At 50.0% G+C, this 25,699-nt stretch overlaps 2 protein-coding genes and 1 long non-coding RNA gene across 3 annotated transcripts in view; 2 read left to right on the plus strand and 1 right to left on the minus strand.

Moving 5' to 3' along the window:
* FBXO7 (F-box protein 7) overlaps nucleotides 1-9,665 on the plus strand; it is a 36,478-nt gene extending 26,813 nt beyond the window's left edge. Inside the window, exons 11-12 of the transcript XR_007457024.1 lie at nucleotides 8,062-8,166; nucleotides 9,369-9,665. The gene's annotated coding sequence lies outside the window, so the exon portion shown is untranslated. The remainder of the gene's footprint in view (nucleotides 1-8,061; nucleotides 8,167-9,368) is intronic.
* The window catches only part of SYN3 (synapsin III), a 419,352-nt gene continuing 394,748 nt past the window's right edge, over nucleotides 1,096-25,699 (minus strand). The window contains exons 7-13 of the mRNA XM_049627527.1: nucleotides 24,883-25,025; nucleotides 20,115-20,189; nucleotides 15,683-15,785; nucleotides 11,374-11,508; nucleotides 10,447-10,534; nucleotides 4,327-4,618; nucleotides 1,096-1,356 (exon numbers count right to left, since the gene is read on the minus strand). Coding sequence (XP_049483484.1) covers nucleotides 1,224-1,356; nucleotides 4,327-4,618; nucleotides 10,447-10,534; nucleotides 11,374-11,508; nucleotides 15,683-15,785; nucleotides 20,115-20,189; nucleotides 24,883-25,025 — 969 coding nt within the window. The 3' untranslated portion in view covers nucleotides 1,096-1,223. The remainder of the gene's footprint in view (nucleotides 1,357-4,326; nucleotides 4,619-10,446; nucleotides 10,535-11,373; nucleotides 11,509-15,682; nucleotides 15,786-20,114; nucleotides 20,190-24,882; nucleotides 25,026-25,699) is intronic.
* Nucleotides 11,764-13,923, plus strand: LOC125920345 (uncharacterized). The gene is made up of 3 exons (XR_007457030.1): nucleotides 11,764-12,163; nucleotides 12,406-12,646; nucleotides 13,361-13,923. It is a non-coding gene; the product is annotated as an uncharacterized LOC125920345 (long non-coding RNA).

Below are 25,699 nucleotides of genomic sequence, written 5' to 3' on the forward strand. Positions count from 1 at the left end.
GCCCTGCACCCCATCTGGTCATGGGAAGCAGTCCGATGTAGGGAAAAAGCTTTGGAAAGGGAGTCACGGCATTGCCCAGCCCTGTAGCCCACTTGTTCTGTGAAGTAAGCTTGGCTTAAGCAAGGTTCAATCTCGTTTCTTCACTGCAGGAATTCCAAGAGCCTTTGACACGTAATGTGTACTACCCATCTCAAAACAAGAAATACAAAGTATTGCCTAAACATGTTTGACCATGGGACCCTTTTGTACCTGAGTCACCTACCAAAGCCTTGCTGTAAACCGTTGGTGAAATGCCAACCTGGAAGTTACCACCACTTCGCTTTCTCAGCCTGTGTTACTGATCTCCTGATTCTCTCCGGTTCCTCATATGTCCTGGAGGAGGGAACAACATTTCTGGTGGGAATTCGGGGAGTTCTTGGTGGTGTAACGCAGAATGGGTGGAGAAACCCTGACCTGACTCCTTCCTTGGGAAGTTGAGGGCATCTTCTTTTGGGAACTAGGGATGATTCGTAGAACTGTCGTCTGCTCTTGGCTGTCCAATCTGGGGGTGAGCAGCACTTCAGGATTTCCTCTCCATTTCTGTTGAGCTCTGAAAGGCCCCACTTGTTACACAGGATCTGATTTCATTCCACTGTTCTTAAGATCCCACCGGGAGCCACATGTGATGGACCTTTGCCTTTCTGGTCTGAGGGGTGATCGAGCCTGGATGGAGCTAGCATGGGTAGGTAGTATGTTCCCCTGGCTGGGCTTTTCTCCTTTTGTTTGCAAAACATGGTCAAAAGATTATTGCCTCCTATGTTGCTGAGGTCCGACTATAGTGTCTGCATTTGATGGAGGTGAGGCAAGGCCTGGAGGGGACCTTCGCCTGAAGGCGAGCAAAACACTAACAAGAAATGTGAAAACTAGCCACACACAGACATTTCACTTGGTTATCTGAGGCAGGGGAGCAAGCATCTGGGTGGGCAGGGTGATGTGATGCCGTTAGGGCCTGATTTGATGAACCCGGAGGCTCTCAAAGGCCCACCACTCGGACGATGATGCTGGAATGTCATGGTCAAGGGAGGTGGGAACACATATAGATACTCAGTTCCTGGATCAAAGGCATTTAGAGAGTATATTCTCAGGCCCTCCATTCTGTTCCCATCGGGAACCAAGGCCGAGAAGGAAGAGAGGCAGGAAAAGGGAGAGTGTAACAGCACTCCCCTGTCCCAGCCCGGACAAGGTTAGTCAGAGAACAGGCTGGCAAAGGACTTCCTCAGGTTGCGGATGGTTTCGGCCTTGGCCTCGTCTTCACTTGGGGTCCCGCGCTGAGAGGTGTCAGATGTACTGAGGCTGGTAGTCAGGGACTGGGATTTGCTGAAACAGAAAGGCAAAGGGGGTTGGGGGTGACAAGGCCTGGGAAATGAGTCACAGGGCTTGCCCGGAAGCCAAGCTGGGTGAGCCCAGTCATCACGCTGATAGGATGACCGGAAACCTGGCATCCCAACGCTTACATGATGCTGACTGCATCACACACATTCTTTAACCTGCAAGGTGGTTATCAGTATCCTCCAATTTTAGGTACAGAAATTGGGGCTCTCAGTGAGTAGCAGGGGAGTGCCCGAGGATCACATTCGTTCCAGCAAGCCGGGCTGCTCGCTGGCAGGTGTTACTAGACAGCAGCTTGACCACTCTCGTGCCTCCGCGCACAAACCTGTGGGGCCGACCGTAAAGTGCTGTATCAGCATCGGGTGGTGGCTGCTCCTCCTGTACTTTCTGGCACGAGTTTGGGAATCAGGAGGCCCGTGTTCTGGACCCCGCCCTGCCATCTGACCCCTCTGGCCCCGGCAGGTGGCGTACTGCTCAGGGCCTCTTTCACCTCATCGGTAAAAAGGACGGCTGGTCTTGGGGTGCCTGGGTGGCTCAGTCGGTTGAGTGTCCGATTTTGGCTCAGGTCATGATCTCGCGGTCTGTGGGCTTGAGCTCCACGTCGGGCTCTGTGCTGACAGCTCAGAGCCTGGAACCTGCTTCGGATTCTGTGTCTCCCTCCCTCTCTCTGCCCCTCCCCTGCTCATCCTCATGCTCTCTCTCTCTCTCTCTCCCTCTGTCAAAAATAAACATTAAAAAAATTTTTATTAAAAACGGAGGGCTGGTCTAGCCCACCCTCAGGCCTCTTCTCTGTCACTCTGGGCTTCACTTCCTGCCTTTCCCGTGAAGCCTTTGCTGCAGCCTCTGGCCTGCTTCGGGATTCTCAAGGTGTCCACTGTTTGAACCTTTGTGCCAACCTAGTGCTAGGTGACAGGGCTGTGGAGAGGGATGTGATTCGGGCCTTGCCCTCAGGAGGCTCACATTCTAGTGGAGGTGATAGACACAGGAAGAGGTGATACACATAGGCCCCAAGCTTAAGAGATCCACACATGGTCTTGCCATCACCATACAGGTAGAAGCACAGAGAAGTTGCGTAATGCTTTTGAGGTCATGCAGCTTTTAAGTGGTAGAGCTGGGATTGGAACCCAGGCAGTCTGACTCGAGTCTGTGCTGTCAACCACGATGCCATATTGCCTGGAGGGACACTTGCTAATATCTATCAAATGGAAAATGCATTCATCCTTTGATCCTACCATATCATCGCTGGTGCTTTCTCCACAGCTGAGCCTATCCACCTGACAAACAGTGTGTGTTCAGGGTTGTTTGCCGCCGGCTTCTCTGTAAGAGCCAACCAAATTTCTCTTTGTGGTGGGTTCGATCACAGTACAACTATACAGTGGCATACGATACAGCTGTGAAAAGGGGAAAATGTCAATGGACGCAGTGGATGAGCTTTAGGATTTACTGTTAAATGTAAAAAGCAAGGAGAATGGTGTGGATAGTAAGTACTGCCGTTTGTCAAAAGTGGGGGAGGGAAGCAACATACATTTTTGTACTTGCATGAGGAATACACAAGGAACTAGCAAATGTGGTCACCCCTGGGGAGCAGGGGGCCGGAGAGCACTGGCCGGGAATGAGATGGGAGGAAGGTTTTTCAGTGTGTACCTTTGATGTCGTGTAGATCTTTGAACCGTGTGAATGCATCACCCATTCAGAAGCATCCTGGTTAGCCCGATCCGTGGGCTGAGTGCCCTGTGTTCAATTCCAGCTCTTCTACTCACCAACAGTGGAGCTTCGGCAATTCATCTCCTCCTCGTTTGTAAAATGCGGACAGTAATAGTTACTAACCCCTATGCTTGTGAGAATTAAAAAACCCCAACCAAGTGAAGTGCTTGGCAGGTGGTAAGCGGACAGTGGGTGCTAGGAGCGAGGCTCTGTTTCTGCATGTTAGTGCTTGGCGGTGAAGGAAGGAAGGGAGGGGCTTTCCCAAGAAAACACAGCTGGGACTCTCTGACCTCAAAGCGAGAGATGGGCTTCGGAGGGAAGGGGACGGGTGTGTGTCGTGATGTGTCGTTTACAGACATGACGTGACGGCAGTGGTTCCTCCTGGGGTCTAGCCTTTTGCAATGTGCTTTGGAGGCCCTCTTACCAAGAGTCTATATGGCCACATAGGTTGCTTTGACCCAAAACGCATGATGGGATAAATGACATTGTGTGGCTTCAAAGCCGGGCCCAGGCCTTTGAGGCTTCTACTTTTGCTCTTCTGGGATGGGATTCTACCATGCGAGGAAGTTGGGTCCAGCCTGCCGGAGCTGGTGGCCTGTGGAGAGACAGGCCCCACTGACAGCAGATGTGTGGTAAGGAAGGCCATCTTGGACCATCCAGCCCCAGTTAAGATGCCAGATAACTGCAGCCACTTGAATGATCCCAGGAGGGTAGTGTTGCTGGATTTAGTAAATAAAAGTCCAGGATACCTAGTTAAATCTGAATTTCAGTTGAAAAACAAATCCTTTTTCCAGTATAAGTATCTCCCATGCTATATTTGAGGGTATACTTATACTCAAAATTATTCATTGCTTATCTGAAATGCAAATCTCACCGTGCCTCCTGTATTTTACCTGGCAACTCCATAGGAGAGACCAGCAGGAGAATCTCCCAGCTGATCCAGATTCAGAATAAATTGCTGGACCAAAAATTATGAGCGAAGAAAATGGTCGTTTGCTTAAGCTGCGGTTTTGGGGGAGGTTTGTTATGTGGCAAGAGATAACTGATGAGTATGTATCTGGAGGGTCGTGGTGGGAGCCAAGCTGTACTCTGACCTCCTGGGCCCTGCCTGCCATCCAAGTTCCATCCTCCGACCCACTGACAGTCTGGGTGAGGCCTCAGCGGGTCTTCCGTGGTCTCTGAGCCCCTGAGTCAGCCAAGCTCTGCCCGCACCCCTACCCCACCCTCTACCCTGCCGGATCCCAGAGCACCTACTTGAGATGAGGGTGGGGTGGTGCTGGCTTCTTGGAGTCTTCCCCCTGTTGGGAGGCACTGCGGCCCTGAACAGGGGGCCGGGGCTGTGAGGCGAGGGGAGCGCCTGGCTTGGCGGCCTGGTTTGGAGAACTCCCGCTGGATGCCCGGGACAGCTGTGGTGAGCCTGGCGATCTCTGCTGCTGTGGAGACCCCGACGGGGAGCTGAGGGGCTGCTGGCCTTGCGGGGAGAGCCTCTGTTGGGAGGGGCTCCCGGTTCGCGGGGGCTGAGGAGACTGAGTTTGGCGAGGGCCCCCTACAGGGAGAAAAATGATTACGTTCAAGTTTTTCTTGAGATAAATATGGCTGTGCACAAATATTGCTTCGAGGATGTTCACTGCAGTTTTTTTTATAACAGCGAAAAGCTGAAAACAGTGTAAGTGCCCAATCGGAGAACTGATCAGGAACATTAAGATACATCCATGTAATGGAATACCCTGTGGCTATCATATATTAAATGATATAGAACAGTGTTGATAATATATGCTAAATACATACTGCTAAACAGAAAAGGCAGTTTACAAAACAACATATGGTTTTATTCCATTTTAGCACATATGTATATAGCTATGTAAAAAATAAAGACTGGAGGGGTGCCTGGGTGGCTCAGTTAAGTATCTGACTTCGGCTCAGGTCATGATCTCATGATTCGTGGGTTCGAGCCCTGAATCAGGCTGTCTGCTGTCAGCTCAGAGCCTGGAGCCTGCTTCAGATTCTGTGTCTCCCTCTCTCTCTGCCCCTCCCCTGCTAGCACTCTGTCTCTCAAAAATGAATAAAAACGTTAAAAAATTAATAAAAAAAATAAAGACTGGAAAGTTGTCCACTCAAACCGTGTGTCTCTAACTTTAACGTGCACATGAATCACTGGGGGGATCTTGTTAAAATAAAGATTAGGATACGGTAGGTCCGGGAGAGTGTTGTGGACTGCATTGTGTACCCCCACATCCCCCCCCCCACACACACACATTCATATTTTGAAGTCCTCATCCTCAACGTGACAGTATTTGGAGACAGGGCCCTACGGGAACTAACTATTGTTAAGTGAGGTCATAAGGGTGGGGCCCTCACCCAATAGGACCTGTGTCCTTAGAAGAGACAGAGACCCCAGGGGCCACACAGAGGAAAGGCCATGAGAAGACAGTGAGAAAGCATTGTCTGCAAGCTATGGAGAGAACTTTCTACCCTGCTGGCACCTTGATCTTAGACCTCTAGCCTCCAGAACTGCGAGAAGATAAATGTCTTTTGTTGAAGCCACTCTGTGGCATTTTGTTATGGCGACCCAGGCAGACTGCTCCAGGTGGGGTCTGGGATTATGCATTTCTAGCAAGTTCCCAGGTGATGCTTCTGCTCACCACGCTTTGAGTAATGAGTCAGTGCTGAATGATTACAAAAGTGGTGGGGTTAATTCTCTTTCTTTCGCTCACGGATGTTTTCCACACTGAAGATGCATTACTCTTGAGACAATAGATTACTCCTTCCCTTTTGATAGCTCTTTAAACTTTTCTAAGAACTTTCAAAGGCAATATGTCATTTGATCTAGAGAGAGGCTGGTAGGGAAGATACCATCCTTCTTGTCACATAGAGCTGGAAACTAAGCCTCCTCAAGGTCTCCTAACGAGAAAAGAGTAGCTGCAAAGAGCTCACAGGGGTCTTGGCTTTTCCCTCTCACCGCACAGAGCATGGAGACTTTCACCTACAAGCAAAGGGGCATCACAGGCTTGGGGACATTTTAGCCACCCAGAAATGACTTCGAGCAGGGTTCCAAGGCTCCAAGCAAGGCGCTCTCTCCTCATCTGCGAAGCCTGAGCATCAGGGCTGCTGTGAATTGCATTTTGCCAAAACAGACTGGGACCTGCTCCTGGGAGAACGGGGTACCCCGTGGCTCTCCCTGCTGTGCTTGTTGAGATCACTGTGGACAGGTTAGGAGACTGGAGTTCAGAGGGGCTGGAGCCTGTGTCTGTGGCCCTTTGCTCATGCTGATTTCTACAAGTCTTACTGAGCACACCTGAGTCTGAGGCCTTGGGCTCGGCCTCCTCACAGTAGTGCTGTGGGTTAGGCATTATCATCATCCCCACTTGAGTCCCAGATACGCTGCGACTTGCTCAAGGTGTCACTTCCAGTAAGGGGATGAGCCAAGATTCAAACCTGCATCTCTCTGACTCAAAAGCTCTGTTTCATTTTCTCTTTCTTCCTTAAACAAAAAAACCCCAAACAAAAATCACAAAACCATGCTATGCAGGGTGGCCCTGAGTCCTCACATCTTTGTGCAAGTGAAAAAAGGCGCTCTCCTCCAGGGGAGGACATCTCTGAGCCAGGTGCAGGAGGAGGGGGGACTTGACTTCCGCTGACCTCTGCCCTCAATCATCGCAGCTGGCACATTACACCATACTGGCTCCCGGAGCCCCAGTTCTTAACTCCTGTCTTGCGTTAACTTGACTGAGTTTTCTCTGGTTCCTGGGCCCTGGCTTGTAAAATGAGGCCCTTGGACCAGCCGCCGAACATCTGGCCCCATGTGAACATTCTTGCGAGGCTGATGCGGCACTTTCTACGTTGGATTGAACTGAAGTATCGATTTAGCAACTGCACGTGGCCTTGATCTGCTGTTCGCCGCTTTTGTCGCTGTATGTCCCAGTGGGTTGGAGAACCCATTGATCTCAAACACCTATAGGGCCAGGCAGGTACATAAATAAATGAAGCAGGCAGGTGTCCAAAAAACCATATGGCTTTAACATTTTTTCCTTGAGATAAAAACACAGTTCAGGGAACTCTAAAGAGGCGCAAGCTGAAGAAAATTGCACTTGATGCTACAGCCCTGTGGAAGAGACAACAGGGAGGAGCAGGGCCGGAGGCGAATGGCAGAGTCCTGTCGTTCACGGGAGCCCAGTGACTGCAAGTCAGCAGGCAGCTGCTGAGGAGGGACACAGGCACGTTGTTTCTAGAGCTTCTGCTCTATCTAGAGAACCTGGGAATGGAAATATTTGTGCAAAACCTCCTGGTTTCTAAATGCTGGCTTACTCTTCTATGTTTGAAACCTGTGTCAGGTTAGGAGTGCCTGGGTGGCTCAGTCGGTTGGGTGTCCGGCTTTGGCTCAGGTCATGATCTCACAGTCTGTAAGTTTGAGCCCCGCATCAGGCTCTGTGCCGACAGCTCAGCCTGGGGCCTGCTTCAGATCCTGTGTACCGACCCCCCTCCGCTGCCCCTCCCCGACTCACCCTCTGTCTCTCTCTCAAAAATAAATGAACATTAAAAAAAAAATTGGGGCGGGGGGATGCCTGGGTGGTTCAGTCGGTGAAGTGTCCGACTTCGGCTCAGGTCATGATCTCACGGTTTGTGGGTTCAAGCCCCTCGTCGGGCTCTGTGCTGACAGCTCAGAACCTGGAACCTGCTTCGGATTCTGTGTCTCCCTCTCTCTCTCTCTCTGCCCCTCCCTCCTTCTCTCTCTCTCTCAAAAATAAATAAACATAAAAATAACCCCACTGCAGGTCAAAGAAAACATCTGTTTTCTACTTTTAACTTAATTCTCCCTGTCCTCTCTCCTACCCCAGGGCCAGTAATATCTTGGAAAATCTGGATCCTCGTTCATTCATTTATTAACTCTTTGGTGAGTCCCTATTATCCACCTGGGATTCCTCAAGAGACACTGTACTTATTTCTTTCAGCTTCTTGGTGAAGCAAACAATTTTGTATTTTTCATTTCAGCACATACAGAAAACCACTGACTTATACAGAGAAAGTATTTGCCGAAGCACAGGATTGGTGCTAAAAAATTATGAGGTTCACTAAAAGAAAAGTTCACTTTTTACGGTGAGTTCAAAACAAGTTAATTAACTAGCCTTGTTATTTTTAATCTGAGTGTTAATCCAATGAGCGTTTGCTTTAATTATCTTAATTGGCTTTAAATGGATTGTTTTTCAACTCACTAATAGTGTGTTTAGCCTCATGTCCCTTAAAATAATATCTCTTTATCAAGCATGTCTGTACTCTGGGCCGGAGAGGAAACCAGAATACAGTAGCTCTCTGTTTTAAAAGTGCTCTGTTCAAATGTGTTTTAAAAAGTAAGTCCTGGGGCAGAGCAGGAAAGGAGAGGGCAGGGCAGAGGCACAGCCAGGAGCCGGGCAGCGGGATGAATAAATCATTTTTGAACACTTATAATGATAGAATTATCGCCAGGCAGGAGGGCATTGGGGCTGCTTATAAGGATTGTTAATGGTAATGATCATTAAGAGCAGCATGTATATTTTAATTGTTAATAAGACACGTTTTTGATAGTAAGTTTTTAACAGTAAAAGTCACATAGTTATTAATAGTAAACTATTAGTAGTAAGAACTAACACCTACTAAGCATTCCCTTGTGCCAGACACCTTGCTAAGTGCTTCACCTACATTATCTCTTGGACAGCTGCCCACGACTAAACGAGGGAGCTGTTATATCACTGGGGAAACCAAGGCTCAGAGAAAGCATGTAACTTGCCTAAGACCGCAAAGGTACTGAGACGTAGAGGTGGATTCAAAACCACATTTGTTGGGGCACCTGGGAGGCTCAGTCGGTTAAGTGTCCGCCTTCGGCTCAGGTCATGGTCTCGCAGTTTGTGAGTTCAAGCCCAGCGCTGGGCTCTGTGCTGACAGCTCCGAGCCTGAATCCTGCTTCTGATTCTGTGTCTCCCCCCACCCCCGCCTGTCTCTCTCTGCCTGTCCCCTGCTCACACTCTGTCTCAAAAATAAATAAACATTAAAAACAAAAACACATTTATCTGCCTAGAGAAGAAACCCCATGTCCATTTACACAGTTATGTAAGTTACACAATTTCCCTTTTCTTAAATACCTTCTGCTTTTCTGGGAAGAGAAGCAGACACAGGAAGGATGGATGGGGTGCTTTAAGACCTGTGGAAGAGGAAGCCATTTAATGCCCAAGACCGATTTTTCTAAGAAACAATGAATATGTTACTTTAGTAACAGCGACTGGAAAGGCCACAAAATGTGAGAGTAAAGCTTTTTCTTCTGGTAGGTTCCTAGCAGATTCTTAAAGAGATTGCCGTGAAACTGCCTGGCGGGCTTCTTGCTGTAGAGCTGCCCCGGAGATCCAAGTTGGCGCTAGAGCAGTGAACGCGTTTGGCGTCTGGAAGGTTCTGACTGCAAGAGAGGCGGTGGGCAGGTCTTCTCTCCGGGCCCCGCAGGTGAGAACGCCCAGGTCACGACATTTTGTGACAGTTATTGCCACGGCTTCCTCTCATAAACTCATCAATAGTTCACCCATTCTCTAATAAATGGCAACATTTAGACAGTAATGCTGGAATATTTTTTGAGGAAGAATAATTTCAATAAACAGTTATATATAATATTCCGTTTTTCTTTCTCACTCTGGCTGGTTGCTCATAAATCTACAACCAGGTACCACTGATGGCTAAGAAACAGAAACCTGCAGGGCGCCTGGGTGGTTCAGTCAGTTGAGCGTCCAACTTTGACTCAGGCCATGATTTCACGGTTTGTGGGTTCAAGCCCTGCGTTGGGCTCTGTGCTGACAGCTCAGCGCCTGGAGCCTGCTTCTGATTCTGTCTCTCTCTCTCTCTCTCTCTCTGCCCCTCCCTTGCTCACACTCTGTCTCTCTCTTTCTCTCAAAAAATAAACATTAAAACATTTTTTTTTTTTATAAAAAAGAAACAGATGCTTGTTCAAAGATCTGAAAGGCCATATTTGTAAACCTGCATTTTCTCGTGCTTCCTTGGGCAAAGCCTCAATGTCCACCTCTGCAAAAAGGAAATACTGATGGTTTTCACTGGGGAGTGATTGGGAGATAAAAAAGAAAAAAAAAGGAAAATAGAGGGGAAAGTCCCTTGCACAGTGCCTGGCACCTATGAAGCACTCAGTGACTTCACCTGTCTTTCCCTTCTTCATTCCTGACTTATTGGGGTGACAGACCTCACATTCTCACTCATTCTGCGCACAGAGTGAGCACACATACTCTGTGGATAAAGTGTTAGGATGGATTTTCCCAGAGTACCTTCTGGAAACCACACATGGATCCCTCAGTGCATTTGGACATCCTCACTACATAATTTCTCTTGCTGACTTGTCATGGGGCTTACCTTGTGTGGGTGGGCGTGGCTGGGGCTGTCCAAGTGGAGGTCCCAGCTGGGCTGGCCCCGGCGATTTTGCTGGTTTCATCTGTGGAGCCTAGAGCAGGAGAGAAGAGAGGCCTGTTGGGATTGCCGCAGCCATTTGCTTCCCGGGTGGGAGGGCAGGATTTACAAAGATCTTTTTATTATTGGAGTAAAACTTACATAAAGTGCACAATTCTTAAGTGCACAGCATAGCGGATTTTTACATGTGTATACATCTGTGTAACCACCACCCGAGTCAGGACAGAACCTCCAGTGGAGATGGCTACCCCATGCCCCTTCCCAGCCAGCAACCCCCTCCGGTAGAACCATCCTTCCCACAGCTATTATCATGGATTTGTTTTTGTGGGGGAGGGGTGGGGGTGGGGGAAAGCAGGTTTTGAGATTTGCTTTTCCAGAAAGCTGAGAGCTAGCAAATTCTTTGGAGAATGATCGAGGGAGCTTGTCGAGGTTGGGGCAAGGAGAAACAGAAGACACAATAGTCTCTATTGACCGGGGCCCTGGGAACACACAAAGGGCACGTGTGTATACACACCCGTGCGTGCACGCACACACCCACACGCGCCTGCTGCTCCCTGCGCAGGCCCAGGAATGAGGGCACAGAAGGGACAACTGGCTTCTTATGTTCATAATCTCTGCCCACCAGTGCGGTTGTGACAAGGCTTTCCTCCCTCTGATGGTGGATGGGGGAAGGTCTCCTCGGAGCCCCCCCAAACTCCCCTGTCCGGGACAGGGTGCAAGCTGTCCAAGCCCAGCCTCCATCCACACCCCATTCCTTTCTCCCCAGAGTGCTTCCATTCTAGGGGATCTCCTTTGGATCCAGGGGCTCCCCCTTCCCAGACAGCCCAGCATTTCTCATGGCCATGATGTCTCCTGCGCTCCTGGAAACCTCACCCAAGGCCTCAGGGGCGAGGGCACTGTGCCCCCTGGTATCAGGAGTTGGCTCATTTTGGAGACCACGAGGTCGGCCATCAGCTGTTTGTCCTCTTCCACGTGCTCTCCAATCAAGGGCATTGAGCTGTCCATCACCTGCAGAGAGAAAGGAGGCTTGGGGCAGTGCATCCCAGAAGGGCTGGCACGGCTCAGGACAGAAGTGACCACTAGATGGTGATGTTGTCCATGCAAACACCCAGCCCAGTGCCTCCAGCTGGGAATGATTCCTGTGGAGACACCCAGATCCCTGCAGTTCAGTCTAAATCAACTCTCTGGATCCAGTTCAATTCAGCCTACATTTGTTGGGCTACAGAAATGTGACCAAGGGCCAGGAAGGCTTTGCTGACCTTTTCTGCTCTTTTCTTTGGGGAGCCAGTCTCCGCCCCATCTTTTCCCACCTTGGCTCCTGCCCAGGCTTGGGGCTGACCTCCTGAACTTTGGCCCAAGGTCAAGGCTTTCACAAGGCCGGAAGCAGTGAAGGTGGGGGCTCAATTATGACCAAAAAATGACATGGGCTGGAGTTGACCCAGGGTTCAGAGAGAAGAGGAATGAGGAAAGGCCTGTTTTCAGAGGCTCTGGGAGGACATATGCCTGGAGGGAATGGCCTTCTTCTCAAAGGAAGCAAAGTGCTTATATTGAGAGAGGTCCTGAGAGATCCTATTTGCTCATCCTGCTTTTTTTTGCAGATGGGGAAACTGAGGCCTAGCAATGGGAAGGGACTTGGCCAAAGTCACACAGGCCAACCATCCAGGTGATTCCTTGGGCACGGGCAGCTGTAGAAGGTCTAGAAGGGGAGTGAGGCCTAGGTGGGCTCTCTCTCCCTTCCTCCACTGTAGGAATCTAGCCTGTTCACTCATCCCACGCCCACCAAATGCACTGCATTGTTTCCCCTCTTCCCAAGCTCTGGACTCACCAGGTTCTCTCTTCTGACCAGGTCCTTGTGTATACCATTCTCTCCTCTCACTCTTTACTTAAGTCCTTCTCATTCTTCAGGGAACACCCAGCTAAGCCCTTCCTCTCTCTGAGTAACTTCTGACCAGCTGCTCATCTGTCCTCCCGCTGTCCTTACTTTGGCTGCCCCGGTGGGGAGCTCACCCACAGTGCTGACATCTCCTGGTTACTTGTGTCTCTCCAACTGGACTGTGAGTCCCTGAGGTCAGGGATGGGCCCTGTGTCCTGTTCCACAGATATGCCCTCAATAACGACTACGGTGGAGGGATGAAAGATCCTTGCAGTAAGTCCTGCTCATCACGATAAGTATACTAATAAGTACTATGTTTTATTAAGCACTTACTATGTGTCAGGCACTGTTCCAAGCACCGGGTGTGGAGGATCTCATACAAATCTCAGAGTAGCTCTTGGAGGCAAGTACTATTAGTATCTGCATCACAATGATGAGGAAACTGAGGGTCAAAGAAGTACTAAGTTCAAGGACACAGGACTAACAAGCCACAGTCCTTCCCTTTGTCACTGAGCACTGAATTAGCTCTCTGGGGTGAAAATCAGGATGGGAACCTGGAATCTGAGCCTATGTTCTACTACCGACTTGCTGTGTGATCTTAGGCAGGTCACTTTTCCTCGGTGGGCCCATGTTTTCCTCAACTGTAAACTGAGGGGTCTGTGAAGATGCTTCCGGCTGGGACGTTTAGGGCTCTGTGTGTAAAGTACCCACTGTGGTTGGGAAGCTGAAAAGCAAACTCAAGGATGCGTATGTTGATTCTAGCACAGTCCTGAAAACTGTCCTCAAATTGAGCTCCTTGTGGGTTGGGGCCTGAGTTCTTGGCATCCCAGATCTCAGTGCCCGGCACACAGACAGCCTCTCGGTCTATGTGGGCTGAACTGAGTTCTAACTGTGGAGTCTGTCTAAATGTACACAGGCCTGTCCTTTCTCCCCCTGACCCTACCCACCCTTTTCTGTTCTGGTTTCTGTTTCCTACATTCCCTGCAGTGGAAAACAGCCGCCACAAGGAACCTGAGGTCAGAGCATTTTGGAATCCCCATGGTGGACAAAGCCAAAGGAAGTGGACACTCTGGTCTCCCCAGGGAAACATTTTTCCAGCAAGCAATATCATTCCCTGGACAGGCCATGGAGGACAAGTTCAAGGGTCTTTCCCCCGAGTGTTTCACTGTGAGGATCTTCATAAAACATGAAGTACAAACTTCACGTTCTCACCACAGAGGTGGCTGAAGCAAACAGTATTTTGGGTCTCTTCTGCCTTTTTTTTCTTGACTGGGGAAAAATACCTTTTGTCTCCGTGGTAGCAAAGTTCCTCGTCTCCCTTGACCCCACTGTAAACCCAAAAGCAAGGGAAACAACTCTGCAATGTTTCTGAGAGAAAAAACAATCTGAAAAGTCATGTTTTTTGTTTTTTTTTTTCCTCCTGGAACATTGTGAGAAGTTGTTTTCTTGTTTTTTAAAGTCCAAACCCACTAATTTTTCTTTAAAAAAAAAAAAAATGTAAGAGGGCTTTCATCCCTGACCCTCTGAATGTCTGGAGGCAGGGAGCCTGGGCCCACGAGTACAGACTTTTGTTTCCTAAGAACAAAAGTTGAGGAAACTCAAGATAGGCAAGAGCTCTCGGGGCAGAGAGAATGCGGGAGAAAAGGGGCTACGCTCACAGGAGGGAGGGGAGGGGAGTCAAGGAGTCCTTCCTCCACGATTGCTGTCGCCTCTCTGGATGGAAGCTCTAGGAGGAAGGGTCCCTGCTACCATGTTCACTGCTCTATCCCCATCACCTGGCTTGGGGTCTCGTGCCCCGCACAGAAGCTCCATAGCGGAGGATGGATGAATGACTGAGTGCCACTGCTGAGTTCATGGCTGGTGGTCCCTGTGAGCTGATGCAGAGGCAGGAGGGACAGGAAGGGTCTCAACAGATGCAAATTCTCAGGCTGGGGGTGGGGGGGCGCTTCGTCCACCCTTGGTCCAAAGCTCCCAGGGCACCCTCAGGAAGGCGGGGCACTTGTTCCTCCGGGATGCAGCCTGGCTCAGAAGCAAGTCTGCACACCAGTACTGCTCCTGACTCCTCCAAGGCCTCCTCTGGGAAGGGGCTACTGGAGGAGTTTCAGCACGGTGCGGATGCCCTCCTGGCACGGCTGGCAGTAAACAGCGGGACTCCCACCCATGGGGTCACCTGGGCCTGCCGCGCTGCGGGTCCGGGGGAGTGGCAGGCACGTGGGCCCAGAGGACTGGCTGGCTCCTGTGGTCACCCCAGCCATGTGCTTCCCATTAGCCGCCCACAACCCGGGGAGGGGGTGGCCGCAGGGCTCTCCCTCACGTGTCTTGGCCTTGTGTCAGCACCGCCCATCCGCTGTGGTTTGAAGAGAAGGCCATGGAAAGGGAGCCTTGGAAGGGGCTGTGGGGAGTGTGAATGTGGAGATGTTGGGGAGCAGTTGGGGAGAGAAGGGAGAACTCTGAGGCCAGAGGGGCATTTTCAGGGAAAAGCAGTGGAGAGCCACAGCTATGTCGGGGGGAGGCATGACAGGGGAGGGAGGTGGGGTGAAGGGGGAGGCTGTGGGACCCGGAGGGATGGGGCAGGGAGGATCCTGCATGAGAGAGGGGATTGTGGATTGGGGGAGGCATGGACAGGAAGTCGGAGGTGAAGGAGAGTATGGGGTCAGAGGTATGTGGGTAGGTGACAGTCCTGGAGGGCGGCAGGGGTTGTGGGACAGATTCTGGAACCCGCAGCCGGTCTCCAGCCTCTCTCTGACAATGACATTTCCCTACGTCTTTCCTTCACTCACAGGCCCGCAGGCCTGAGTTCCCTTTCCTAACTTTCAACGTCCTCTACTGCTTGTGTCTCATCCTTTTTCCCCACCAGCCTGGACACCGCATGTCGGTCTGGTTCACAGCTCTGTCCCCAGAACCAGACCCATGCCTAGCCCTGGGGAGCCCCTAAGGACATGTTTGTTGAGCGAACAGACAATGGACTCTCTGCATGGTGATGAGGGGAGTGTGTCCTTCTTATATGCTTGGACATAGAGAGTTTCAGAGACCCAATGGGACACAGTCTTGCTGACTCTTGGTAATGCTCTTTCCCTACCATGAGGCCCATGGGTTGTCAAACTTCATGTCCAGAGTACAGAGACTCTAAACGCTATTGCAGGTGGAGATGGGGAGGGGTGTGAGGCTGGTGGGGGAGAAGCCTCTGGAGCCACATGTGCCCAGGCCATGAGCTGGGACACAGCCAACCATGCTGGAGACCACACTTGGATTCCTTCCCTCTGGCACTCTGGCCCAGGAGCTGGACCAGGCCAGGAGGACATCCCTCACCTCAATGATGTAATCTCTGCCGTCCTTGCTGTGGACGGCCTTGACAGCACAGATGTCCAGGCCGCCAAACATTTCTGAGCAGCTGTCCACCCACAGCCTGTACCTGCAGGGATGGACAGACAGACAGTGAGTGTGGGGGGAAAGGGCAGGAAGAGGGAGCAGAGAGAGAGAGGCAGGGACAGATAGGGAGACACAGAGAGACACATGGACCAACAGGTCCCAGTACAGACAGTGACACATATGTATCCATTCAGAGATGGAGAGAGATGGTCAGAAATAACAAGAGACAGTGATGCAGTAAGAGAGACAAAGGCAGAGACACAGAGGGAGACAGAGAGGCAGTGGGAGAGACAGAATGGGTATACAAAAAAAGCAGAGACATAGATGGATAGAGAAAGGGACAGAGAAAGGGAGAGAGAATACAAAGGGAGACAGGAAGCAAGAGAGAGGAAGAATGAGGGTAAGAAGGAATGAGGGGTGAGGGAGATCTCAGAGACCTGCCCCTCGCCCCCACCCCAGGACCTTGCTGGCTCCCTTGTAGTGGAGAGCTTACCCGGTCTCCATCCGGAGCCATCTACTCCTGCAGCCCTTTTCCCTTGGGAACGCTGCTTGAAGGGCTCAGCAATCCCTCCCAGGCCGCCCTCCAAGCCCCGGCGACCATGCTAGATGAGAGCCTAGGGGGGACAAAGGGTGCATTCTCCCCAGATCCTGGGGCGGGCAGACAGGGGAGCCTGGCAGGCTGCTCTCGCGGCTGGGGCCTGGCCCTCCGGACCCAGTGCTTTTGTTCCCTTTCCAGCCACTTGATGGCTGCAAGGCCAGTTTGCTTTGCAGGGGAAAGATCTCAACGCTGGACTTTGACCCTGCAACAAGGGGATGGTTGTATCTGGAGAAGTCTTCCCCGGGCTTGCACTTGGCTTCCCTTGTGGTGGCTGGATTTGGGAGTCACAGGGGACTTTGTGTCAATGTTCTTGCTTCTCTCCTCACCCTCCAGGGTCACACGGGGCACTCCTGCTCTGAGATCTATTTGTGTCTCTGAGCCAAAAGGCCTGGATGAGGAGAGATCATGGCTGAAGCGCTCTTAGAACCAACTCTCTCATCTTAACCGCCAATGCCCATGGAGGCCCAGAGAGGGAGAGTGGCTTGGCCAGGCCACACAGCAAGACAGTAATAGAGCCAGGATTACACAGATCTCCCGGCTCCTAGCTCTCAGTTTTTGCATCCAGCTGTAGCAAGGAGCATGTGAGATCACAGAAAGAAAAGGAAGGATGGAAACTCATGGCTATTGAGCCCCTACAGGCCTTCTGCGGGGGTTGACCCTTCTTTCTCTCTCTAACCCCAACCACAACTCTGTCAGGAAGCTTTAGCCCATTCTTACTGATAAGGAAACTGAGGCTCAGAGAGGTTAATCAGCCACTGTACTGGCTTCCAAACCTAGAGTCTGTCTGATTTCACAGTCCAAGCAAGCCACCCTTCCTCTCCCTTGGGACACATTGCAGCCTGTTCTCCCTCAGCATGGGATACCAGTGACCTGGGGTCTTGCTATTAATTTCCTCAATAGTTTTGGGTCAGCCTCTTCCTCCTGAAACCTCAGTTTCCCTATCTGAAAAATGGGAAGGTCTAGGTATGATTCTAGTTGTGCATCAGAGTCGCCAGGAGAGTTGAGCACACAAACACAGAGTAAACATTCAGATTTGGGGGCCCTGCCCTACGTTAGCATAATCTCTATACGTTTTTAAAATTTCTCCTGTGATTCTCATGTGCAGCCCCAATTTGAGGATAACCTTTGGTCCTCAGAGCTCTAAGAGCTCCCCGGGCTCTCTGACCAGGGTTCCTGTATCTGGCACCAATGGCTAACTCCAGTTTAGGAAGACCTGTGCCCTAAGACACACTCCTAAATCAGGTGTCTTCTCAAAGGAAGATGGAAGTCTGGACCAAGACCAGTCTGTAGAAAACTGGTTTCTAGAGGCTGTTTTCAAATGATGAATTTCTGGAATAGCTACTGGCCACATCCCATGGGGCACAGCTCTCCCCACTCCCCGCCTTCCCAGGTCCAAGGAAGGGACTTCAAGGGTGGAGCAGTGTGGGAGAGCCTGGAGAACATGGGTCCATAGTCCCCTCCAGCCAGGTGGGACTAGCACCAACCAAGCCATATTATTGGTTTTGCCAAGGAGTCAGGCTACCTGGCAAACAGGCCAGGTGGAAAGAGGGCCAAGGGAAATTTATGGGCCCCCAGAGATTTTCCCCTGTGGAGGTGGGATTGGGGAGTTCTGTCCCAGGTTCTGGGAGTACTGCCCATGGCTTTACAGAAGGTAAAGTGAATTCAGGCCTAAGTGGACTCATGCCTATTGTAGGCTCTTGAAGGAATAGCTCAAGTGGCTTGGAACTGTGCAGTTAGGGATATGGTGGCCTTCTGGAGTGATTTGTGAGCAGCTCATGAGGCATGGTGAAAGGCTGGGCCCACGATCTGGAAAGGCCACGGAGAAAAGGACCATGATGTCCCATGAATGCTCATTGGGGGAAGGAAATGATTGCCTCAGACCAGATGATTCAGTTGTGCAAGGTAATGAGCACACTCTTCCCTTCCCTGAGACTAGTTGGCACAGGTGGGTTCCAAGATTGAAGGCCGCAACTGCCACCTGGGGCTGCCATGGGCCACTTCTGTGTTAGGTACAGAACAACCCCCTCCCATTCAGCACTCTGGCTTATTACCTCCACTGAACAGTTGCAGTTCACAGAGGTTAGTTAACTTACCCTAGGGAACATAAGTTGGCAGGGACAGGACCACTCACTTTTGTTCACATCCTGCTTCTTCTTAGAGCTCCAGAGCCATAAGTTCCACGAGGGCAGGGACCATGTCCATCTGTCTGCCACCATTTTCCCAGGGCCTAGCTCAATAACGCTCCCAGCTGGTGCTCAATGGATAACTGACAGAGAAGTGAAGGAAAGCCTCCCAATTCCTACTCATGCTTTACAGGGGATTGTGGTTCCACCTCTTTCAGGAAGCCTTCCCTGATCTCACCCCTTCTTGCATTGGGTGCCCCTTCTCTGTGCTCCCTCTGCAAGCACCTAAAGCTCGCTTCCACCCCGACATACCACACTCTGTCTCTACCTTGTTTGGGGAGCCGGGACTGTTGTTTTAGTCTGCATAACATTCATTTTCCCTCCTATCTTTCCTGATGTTCCTTGGCATCCTACCCCTTCCTGTCTCCCCCAGTCATTCCTGCTATAGCCACCTGATCCCACCCTAATCTCCAGGGGGCAGAGAGGAGACAGAGGCCTATTGAATCACAGCGGTGTTGTTTTCTGGGCCATAGGGACTGGTTCAGGGATGGTCATGTGACTCAAGGCAGGCCAATCAGTGAATAAGGCTCAATTTCAGTTTTCGGTTGAAATGTCTGAGAAAGAGGAGTTTTGTCCTGTGGGACTTGACATTCAGGATGGGAGCCTGGAGCCACTATGGGCCACCAAATGAGTGTACTGTCCAGAATGAAGCCAACATAGAACAAAGCTGAACTGAAGTGTGTAGAATGAGCTTTAAAGTCTTACCTAGTGCTGCACCTCTGGAATTTTCATTGTCACAAGTCAACAAATCCCCCTTTGTCTCTGACAAATGATGTTTGTGTTCTGACACTTGCCAAGGTCACACAGTCTCTAAAGGGAAGGGCTGGATCTTTTCATCTTGGCCTCCTCAGTGCTTGGCACAACATGGCATGCAGTAGGCACTCAATAAGTGTTCATTCAATGGATCTTTCTGACCCCAAAGCCCACACTCTATCCACTCTCATTGCATGCCTACACGCAGGTCAGCTGGCTTGCAGGAAAGAACGTGTGTGTGTGCTGCTGGCCCTGGTCGTAGGTGACTGGCCCTTGCTCAGCTGAAGGGAGCTCCCAGCAGTGTTTACAGGCAGAAAGACCTGAGGGACCTTCAGCCAGAGTGCACATACCACATTCATGATTCACTGGAAATACCCTCTCCCTCCTGACACTGAGATGGAGATAAGTCAGAGAGAAGAAGAGTGGACATTCCAGTAGCTCTGGTGCCCTAATAAGGATGCTTTCGTGTACCTGTGAGAGCACAGAGGGGACTGGTGAGGACTCCCTGCTATCTCTGCAGTAGCTGGGCAGGGCTGGAAAGACCCTTGGACTTGGGGTTAAGACATCTCAGCTCTGTCATTGATGAGTTCTGTGACCCTGGACAAGTCACTTTCCCTCTCTGAACTGTCTTCTCCCATCTGTAAAGTGGGATTATAAAACATCTACCCTGCAGCTTGTTGTGCAATAAAGAGCTGTTGTGCCCAGGAAAGTGCTCTGTGCATGGCAAGGCACTGGCCAGAGGATGAGGTGGCATTCCTTACAGACTTCCTGTTGTATCCCTCACCCACCTCCTGCTGTGGCTGGTGCATCGCCCCATTACACCTCCTTCCTCTCTTACCTCTCTGTCATGGCCACCTGCTCCAGCATGGCAGAACCTGTGTTGGCCTTCCAGTTTCCAGAGATGGAGGTTCTCCTGTAGCAGAAAAATAACACTGAGGGCATTAGGACACCTGTCACTGCTCTGCTTTCCATCTTTGTTTTGGCTGTTAGGAGGCACCGATTCATATATGTGGCTCACATGATGGCATGTATTATTAGGTACACATCTTGTCCCCAGCTTTATTTGCCTTTTTAAAATTTTCCTTTATGCTGTTGTTTTCTTTACTTGTTGGACTTTATTTGTCTTCTTCTAAGCCACCTCTGATATCTAAGAGTTAAGTTTCAAAAATGCCTACACCATCAAATGAAATCTCCCAAAACTTGGCCTCTTGGTTTTGTAAAGGAGAACTAGGGTAGTAGAGCCATTAGTGATCCTGGAATTTCTTGAGGGCTCCAAAATGTAGTAAAAATGATCCATGGAGAGAAGTGATCACTTTTTCATAGTGAAGGACAGGAAGGCCTCCTGGCCTCAACACCCTCTCTATTTGTTTGCCTTTTCTTCTTCTTCTTCTTCTTCTTCTTCTTCTTCTTCTTCTTCTTCTTCTCCTTTTAACTTTATTTATTTATTTTGACAAAGAAAGAGAGAGATAATGTGCATATGTGTGTGTGAGTTGGAGAAGGGAAGAGACAGAGAGGGAGAGAGAGAATCCCAAGCAGGCTCTGTGCTGGCAGTGTGGAGCCTGATGAGACATGGGGCTCAAACCCAGGAACCATGAGATCATGACCCGAGCCAAAATCAAGAGTTGGATGCCCAAACAACTGAGCCACCCAAGCGCCCCTCGTTTGCCTTTTCTGTTCTAGCAACAGCTGACCTCCCTTGCAGTGCTCCAATGCCACAGATTTCTCCTGTCAAGGCTTTTACTCATATTCTTCCCTTTGCCTGATCCAGTCTTTGTCTCCATTTTTGCCTCCCTAAAACCTACTCATCCTTCACGTTTCGTGGTATGTGGCTTCCCAACTATCCACCTCCCTGACAAGAGTAGACATGCCTATACCAAAGTTTAGTAATGCTTATCTCACTTGGAATGACTGCTTTCATGTCCAGTCTTCCCTGAGGCAGGGACATATTTGACTCATCCCCTTTCCCCCCAGTGTCCAGCGGGACCCGGCATGTAGTAGGTACCCAGTAACTAAGTGCTGGGTGAGGAACTGTGTATATTGGGGAAGAATCGAGACAAATGATATCCAGGGGCTGATCTGGACTCAGTAAAGCCTAAATGGGTGCAAGCAAGGTAGCAGAGGTGAAGTTTTCTGTTTTGTGGCCAAGAGAAGGCATGTGGTTAAAGTGAAAGGGTGAACTGGGAGGAGGAATTGCTACACAAATATACCCTTCTAAAAGAAAATAAAATGCATCTGAAGACAACAGATGCTGAGAATTTATAATGGCCAACAGAAGCTAGAATTGCTAAGGGGTGCAGTGACATCGATAACCTTTATGCCAGTTCAGTTCAGCCCATCTTGATTCAATTCAATTTGGCAAACACTCATTGGGCCACCCTATGTCCTGGATACTGGACTAGGCTCAGTGTGCAGAGATGACCCCATCCTAAGGCTGGTCTCTACCTGGAAGGGTGGACTAGTTTGAAACCAGAGTGGAGGGGTGGTAAGGTTAGCAGCGTACCTGAGGAGTGAGCGGGGAGCCCTGGGTAAGCAAAGGAGAAACCAGACTCACTCAATGTGACCCCAGAAGGTAACCACGGAATGTGCCTTGGAGGATGGTAGGGTTAGTATAGTGGGATCTGTATGGTGGTAAGAGAAGGTAAGAACTGATGTGGGTCAGACAGATGCAAGTTTGAATCTTGGTTCCAGCATTTTCTAGCTGCATAACCATGCATATCTCTGAGTCTTTAAATGAGAGTGATCTCCATCCCGATATATTGTGTGGGCTAAAGGAAATATTCCCATAAATATCTTAGTACAGTGGGTGCTACTATAGTTTTTCAGTAAGCAGAGACACAAGAAGAAGGCACTGCAATGCCAGAAGGAGCAGAAACACAAGCCAGATTGCTCTCCTTCCAAGAAAATAATGATAGGGAGAGTTGCTATTCAGTGAGTGCTTTCTATGTCTGAGACATGGGTCTAAGGTCTCTATAAGCACTAACTTATTTCAGGCTTACAAAACCTCATGAGGAAGACTTACTATTATTATCATTCCCACTTAGTGACAGAAGCCACCAAACCATATATGAGAAACTCCGTGCTCTGCACCATGACTCTCCATGGTGGAACCCATCACAGGCTAGGGGAAAAGAGTCAGTTGGTCCAGATGTGATGCACCTGCTGGAATGTAGGACTTCGACTGGAGAATCTACCTATATTCCAAATGTATGATGTTGACTCCCTTGCTGAAGAGAGTGGGGGTGGGTGGTAAGGTGCGGCCCCAAGTAACCTTGGTTGTGAGTGGAGGTTGTATGACTAGATATAAAAGGAGCCATACATGAACACTGCACTGCACTGGATGAAGCTCTTTCCCACGGGGCTCCAAGTTAATGGTTCTGCAATTGTATTGGGATCAAACAAATAAGTAAATAGATGGCAGATGGTAGGAGCCAGGTCCCTGTTTGGGTGGGAAGTTCTAGATAAGCAATCTGGGAAGGCTGAGATGATTCATGTGGTACTAGATGAGAGTCAGACACGTCGACATGAACTCTCTCTAGCTTTAGATAGAGCTGGTTATATATAGAAATAATTACAGATATGTGAGCATACAGGGGTTAAGGGACACATGTATATTTCCTAGCTCTGTCTGCTGAGAGGCCTTGGAAACAATGACAGCCCAGTAGCAACAAGGCAAAGGCCTGTGTGCAGGGCAGGAAGTGGGCCAGAAAGGAGGTTGGGGGCGGAGAGGATGCTGTATGCTGAGGTCTGACATGAACCCCCTCCCTCGGACCGGGGCCAACCCAGGGTCCAGGAAAAGCCATAACTAATGACAAATTGGAGCTGCCAGGGCAGAAAGGCTCAGCATAAAGAATGTGGCAATGAGCTAATCTTCAAGAAGAGAAACTGGGACAAGGTGTCGTCAATGTCAAGTGGAAATGCGAACAATGAGGAGAGGAGGGAAGTGATATCATGACGGATTGGTTGCAGGCCTCAGGAATGCCCTGGACTGCTGCACTGGAACGTTCCCCAACTCAGAGGGGGCAGGGAAGAGCCGATCTTATCACCCTGAGGGATCTGAGAGCAGTGACGGGTCTGGCCTGGCTCATGGGTGGAAGAAAGAGAAAAAGAATTCCTGGAGAACGGGCTCCATCCCTTCTCTGGGAATCTTTCTTTACCAGGTCAACTGCCAGCATCTTGTGCAGCCCACAAAACCTAAAATTAACATCCGGCCCCTTCACACAGAAAGTTTGCTGACCCCTAGTCTAGGCAACCCAGGTAGTGCCAGAGCAACCCTTGGTAATACATAAATGGATGTGTCTGGCTGTGGTCAATAAAACTTTATTTACAGAAACAGGTGGCAGCTGGATTTCGCCTGTGGGCTGTGGTTTGCTGACCCTGGCCTAGAGCACAAGCTCCACTGTATAGCAGCATACAGAGAGATTTCCAACTGCCCATGGCTAGCCATTGTCGTCCTCACATATGGAGCCATGCACACAGTCAGCGCTCCATTAATGCTTGGCAACCCGGCACTGGTTGGCTCTCTGGGGTCTTGTCATTTTAAGCAGAACCAACAACCACATTCCAAAGTGAGACCCAGAGAGGCCTTGGAGCAGGTAAGACCTCCCACCTATTCAAGGACTCATGACCGCAGCAGCTCCAGTGAGTCATCCTTTGCCAGAACTACCCCTGGGGTGAACGTGTGCTGGATTTTCTGGCATCCATTCCTCCTTCCTTTGTCATGGCACCTCAGTTTCCCCTGGGGGAATGACCCCACCCAAATGGCATTCATCTTGGTGGGACTCTCCATACTGGTTTTCTGCCTTTCTCTAATCAGTAAGCATGTGACCTAAGTTGGATTAATCAGCACTGTTTCCATGGAATCACAACCTTGAGTTAAGCACTGAAAATGATTCGGGCAGATTCATGTCCCAGTGGGGGTGCCATGAAGATTGTCTGTTGCTTCTGGCCACCCAGATTCCTGGAGCTGCCCTGGATCCTTACCTTTCTGAAATTGATAGTTTCGTGGTTTTGTTTTTAGAGTTTCTGATCATTCATGGTTTTCTAATAAAATTCCTTTGAAAAACTCCCTCAGGTTAGTCAGATGTGGTTATTGTTGCCTGCAGCTGGAGAGATCTGGTGTAATCTCCTAATTAGTCTTATTAGTTCCAGAGAACCCCTTTGTGGCCCATGGCTCCAGAACCATCTTTTTATAAATACAGGTCAGATGATGCCACTTCTCTGCTCAGAAGAGAATAGAACAAAAGCCCCAAGCCCTCAGCACGGCATTCAAGACCCTCCTTGATTTGTCCCCAGGTTTCTCTTTCAGCTTGGTCTCCTATGGCTTACATCCCATACATACTCAAAGTTCCCTCAAACATGCCAAATGTCTGACTTGCTCTGGGAGAAACAGCTCTTTTTGGGTAGACAGATGTCTACCCTGGGATGCTTAGCTGTACTGACCAGAGAGGAAGGCAGTAGGAGACATAAAGGGAGAATAACGATGTGCTGAAGGGTCTCTGCCCTGGGGTGGAGGAGACTGGCCTGAACATGTATCTCTAATCACTGTTCCTCCTACACTCTCCTCCCACCCTTCCTCCCAGCCCCCTAGCCCCCACCCAGGGACTCACATGTAAGCCTTGTAGTTGGATCCAATTTTCTGGATGCGGATGTCGTACTTCGAGTCAATGAAGGCCTCAGTGGTGGCATAGGTTTTGGCCATTGCCACCATGCTGGTGATGTCCTGGTAGTCATGCTGGTTTTCTACTTTGATCTGTGTGGGAAGATGAGGGGGTGAGTGCCACCTGCCCAACGTTCATGGAGCACCTACCCAACGCCAAGACCCAGGGTTCCGTATATAGTGACATTGAGAAAGTCACCTGCCTACCAGAAGAGACAGACATGGGAAACTAGCTATTCCACTAGAATGTAGAGGAGGAAGGGAACATTCCATCTGGCTGGTCAGGAGAATCTTTATAGAACAGGTGAGCTCTGAACAGAGTTTGAAAGAATAAATACATGTTTCAGGAGGGGCATTTCTCTGGAGGATAGAGAGGGCGGGCAAAGCAGAGGCAGGGGGAGCCACTGGGGAGCAGGAATGGGCAAGTGGTTCAGACTGGCCGACAGGGCAGGATGGTGAGGGATGGCTGAAGTGGGTTGTCAGGAAGCAGGCCTTGGGGGACTTCAGCCACTTTGGTAAGAGGCTGAAGGGTCTGGAAAACCACTGGAAGAATTGGAGGAGTTGAAACAAGAAAGTAGCCTCACTGTATTTTAGAAAAATTCCTCAAGTAGTTATACAGTGGGTTGAATGGAGGGTTGAATGTGATATGGGATAGAGACCAGTTAGGAAAAAGGGACTGTATGTATATGTGCACATGGTATGTATGTGCTGGGTGTGTGCATGTGGGTTGTATGTATGTGTAGTTTGTGGGAGACATGCATGTAGCG

This window comes from Panthera uncia, chromosome B4 (assembly GCF_023721935.1).
Source record: "Panthera uncia isolate 11264 chromosome B4, Puncia_PCG_1.0, whole genome shotgun sequence".
NCBI lineage: Eukaryota > Metazoa > Chordata > Mammalia > Carnivora > Felidae > Panthera > Panthera uncia.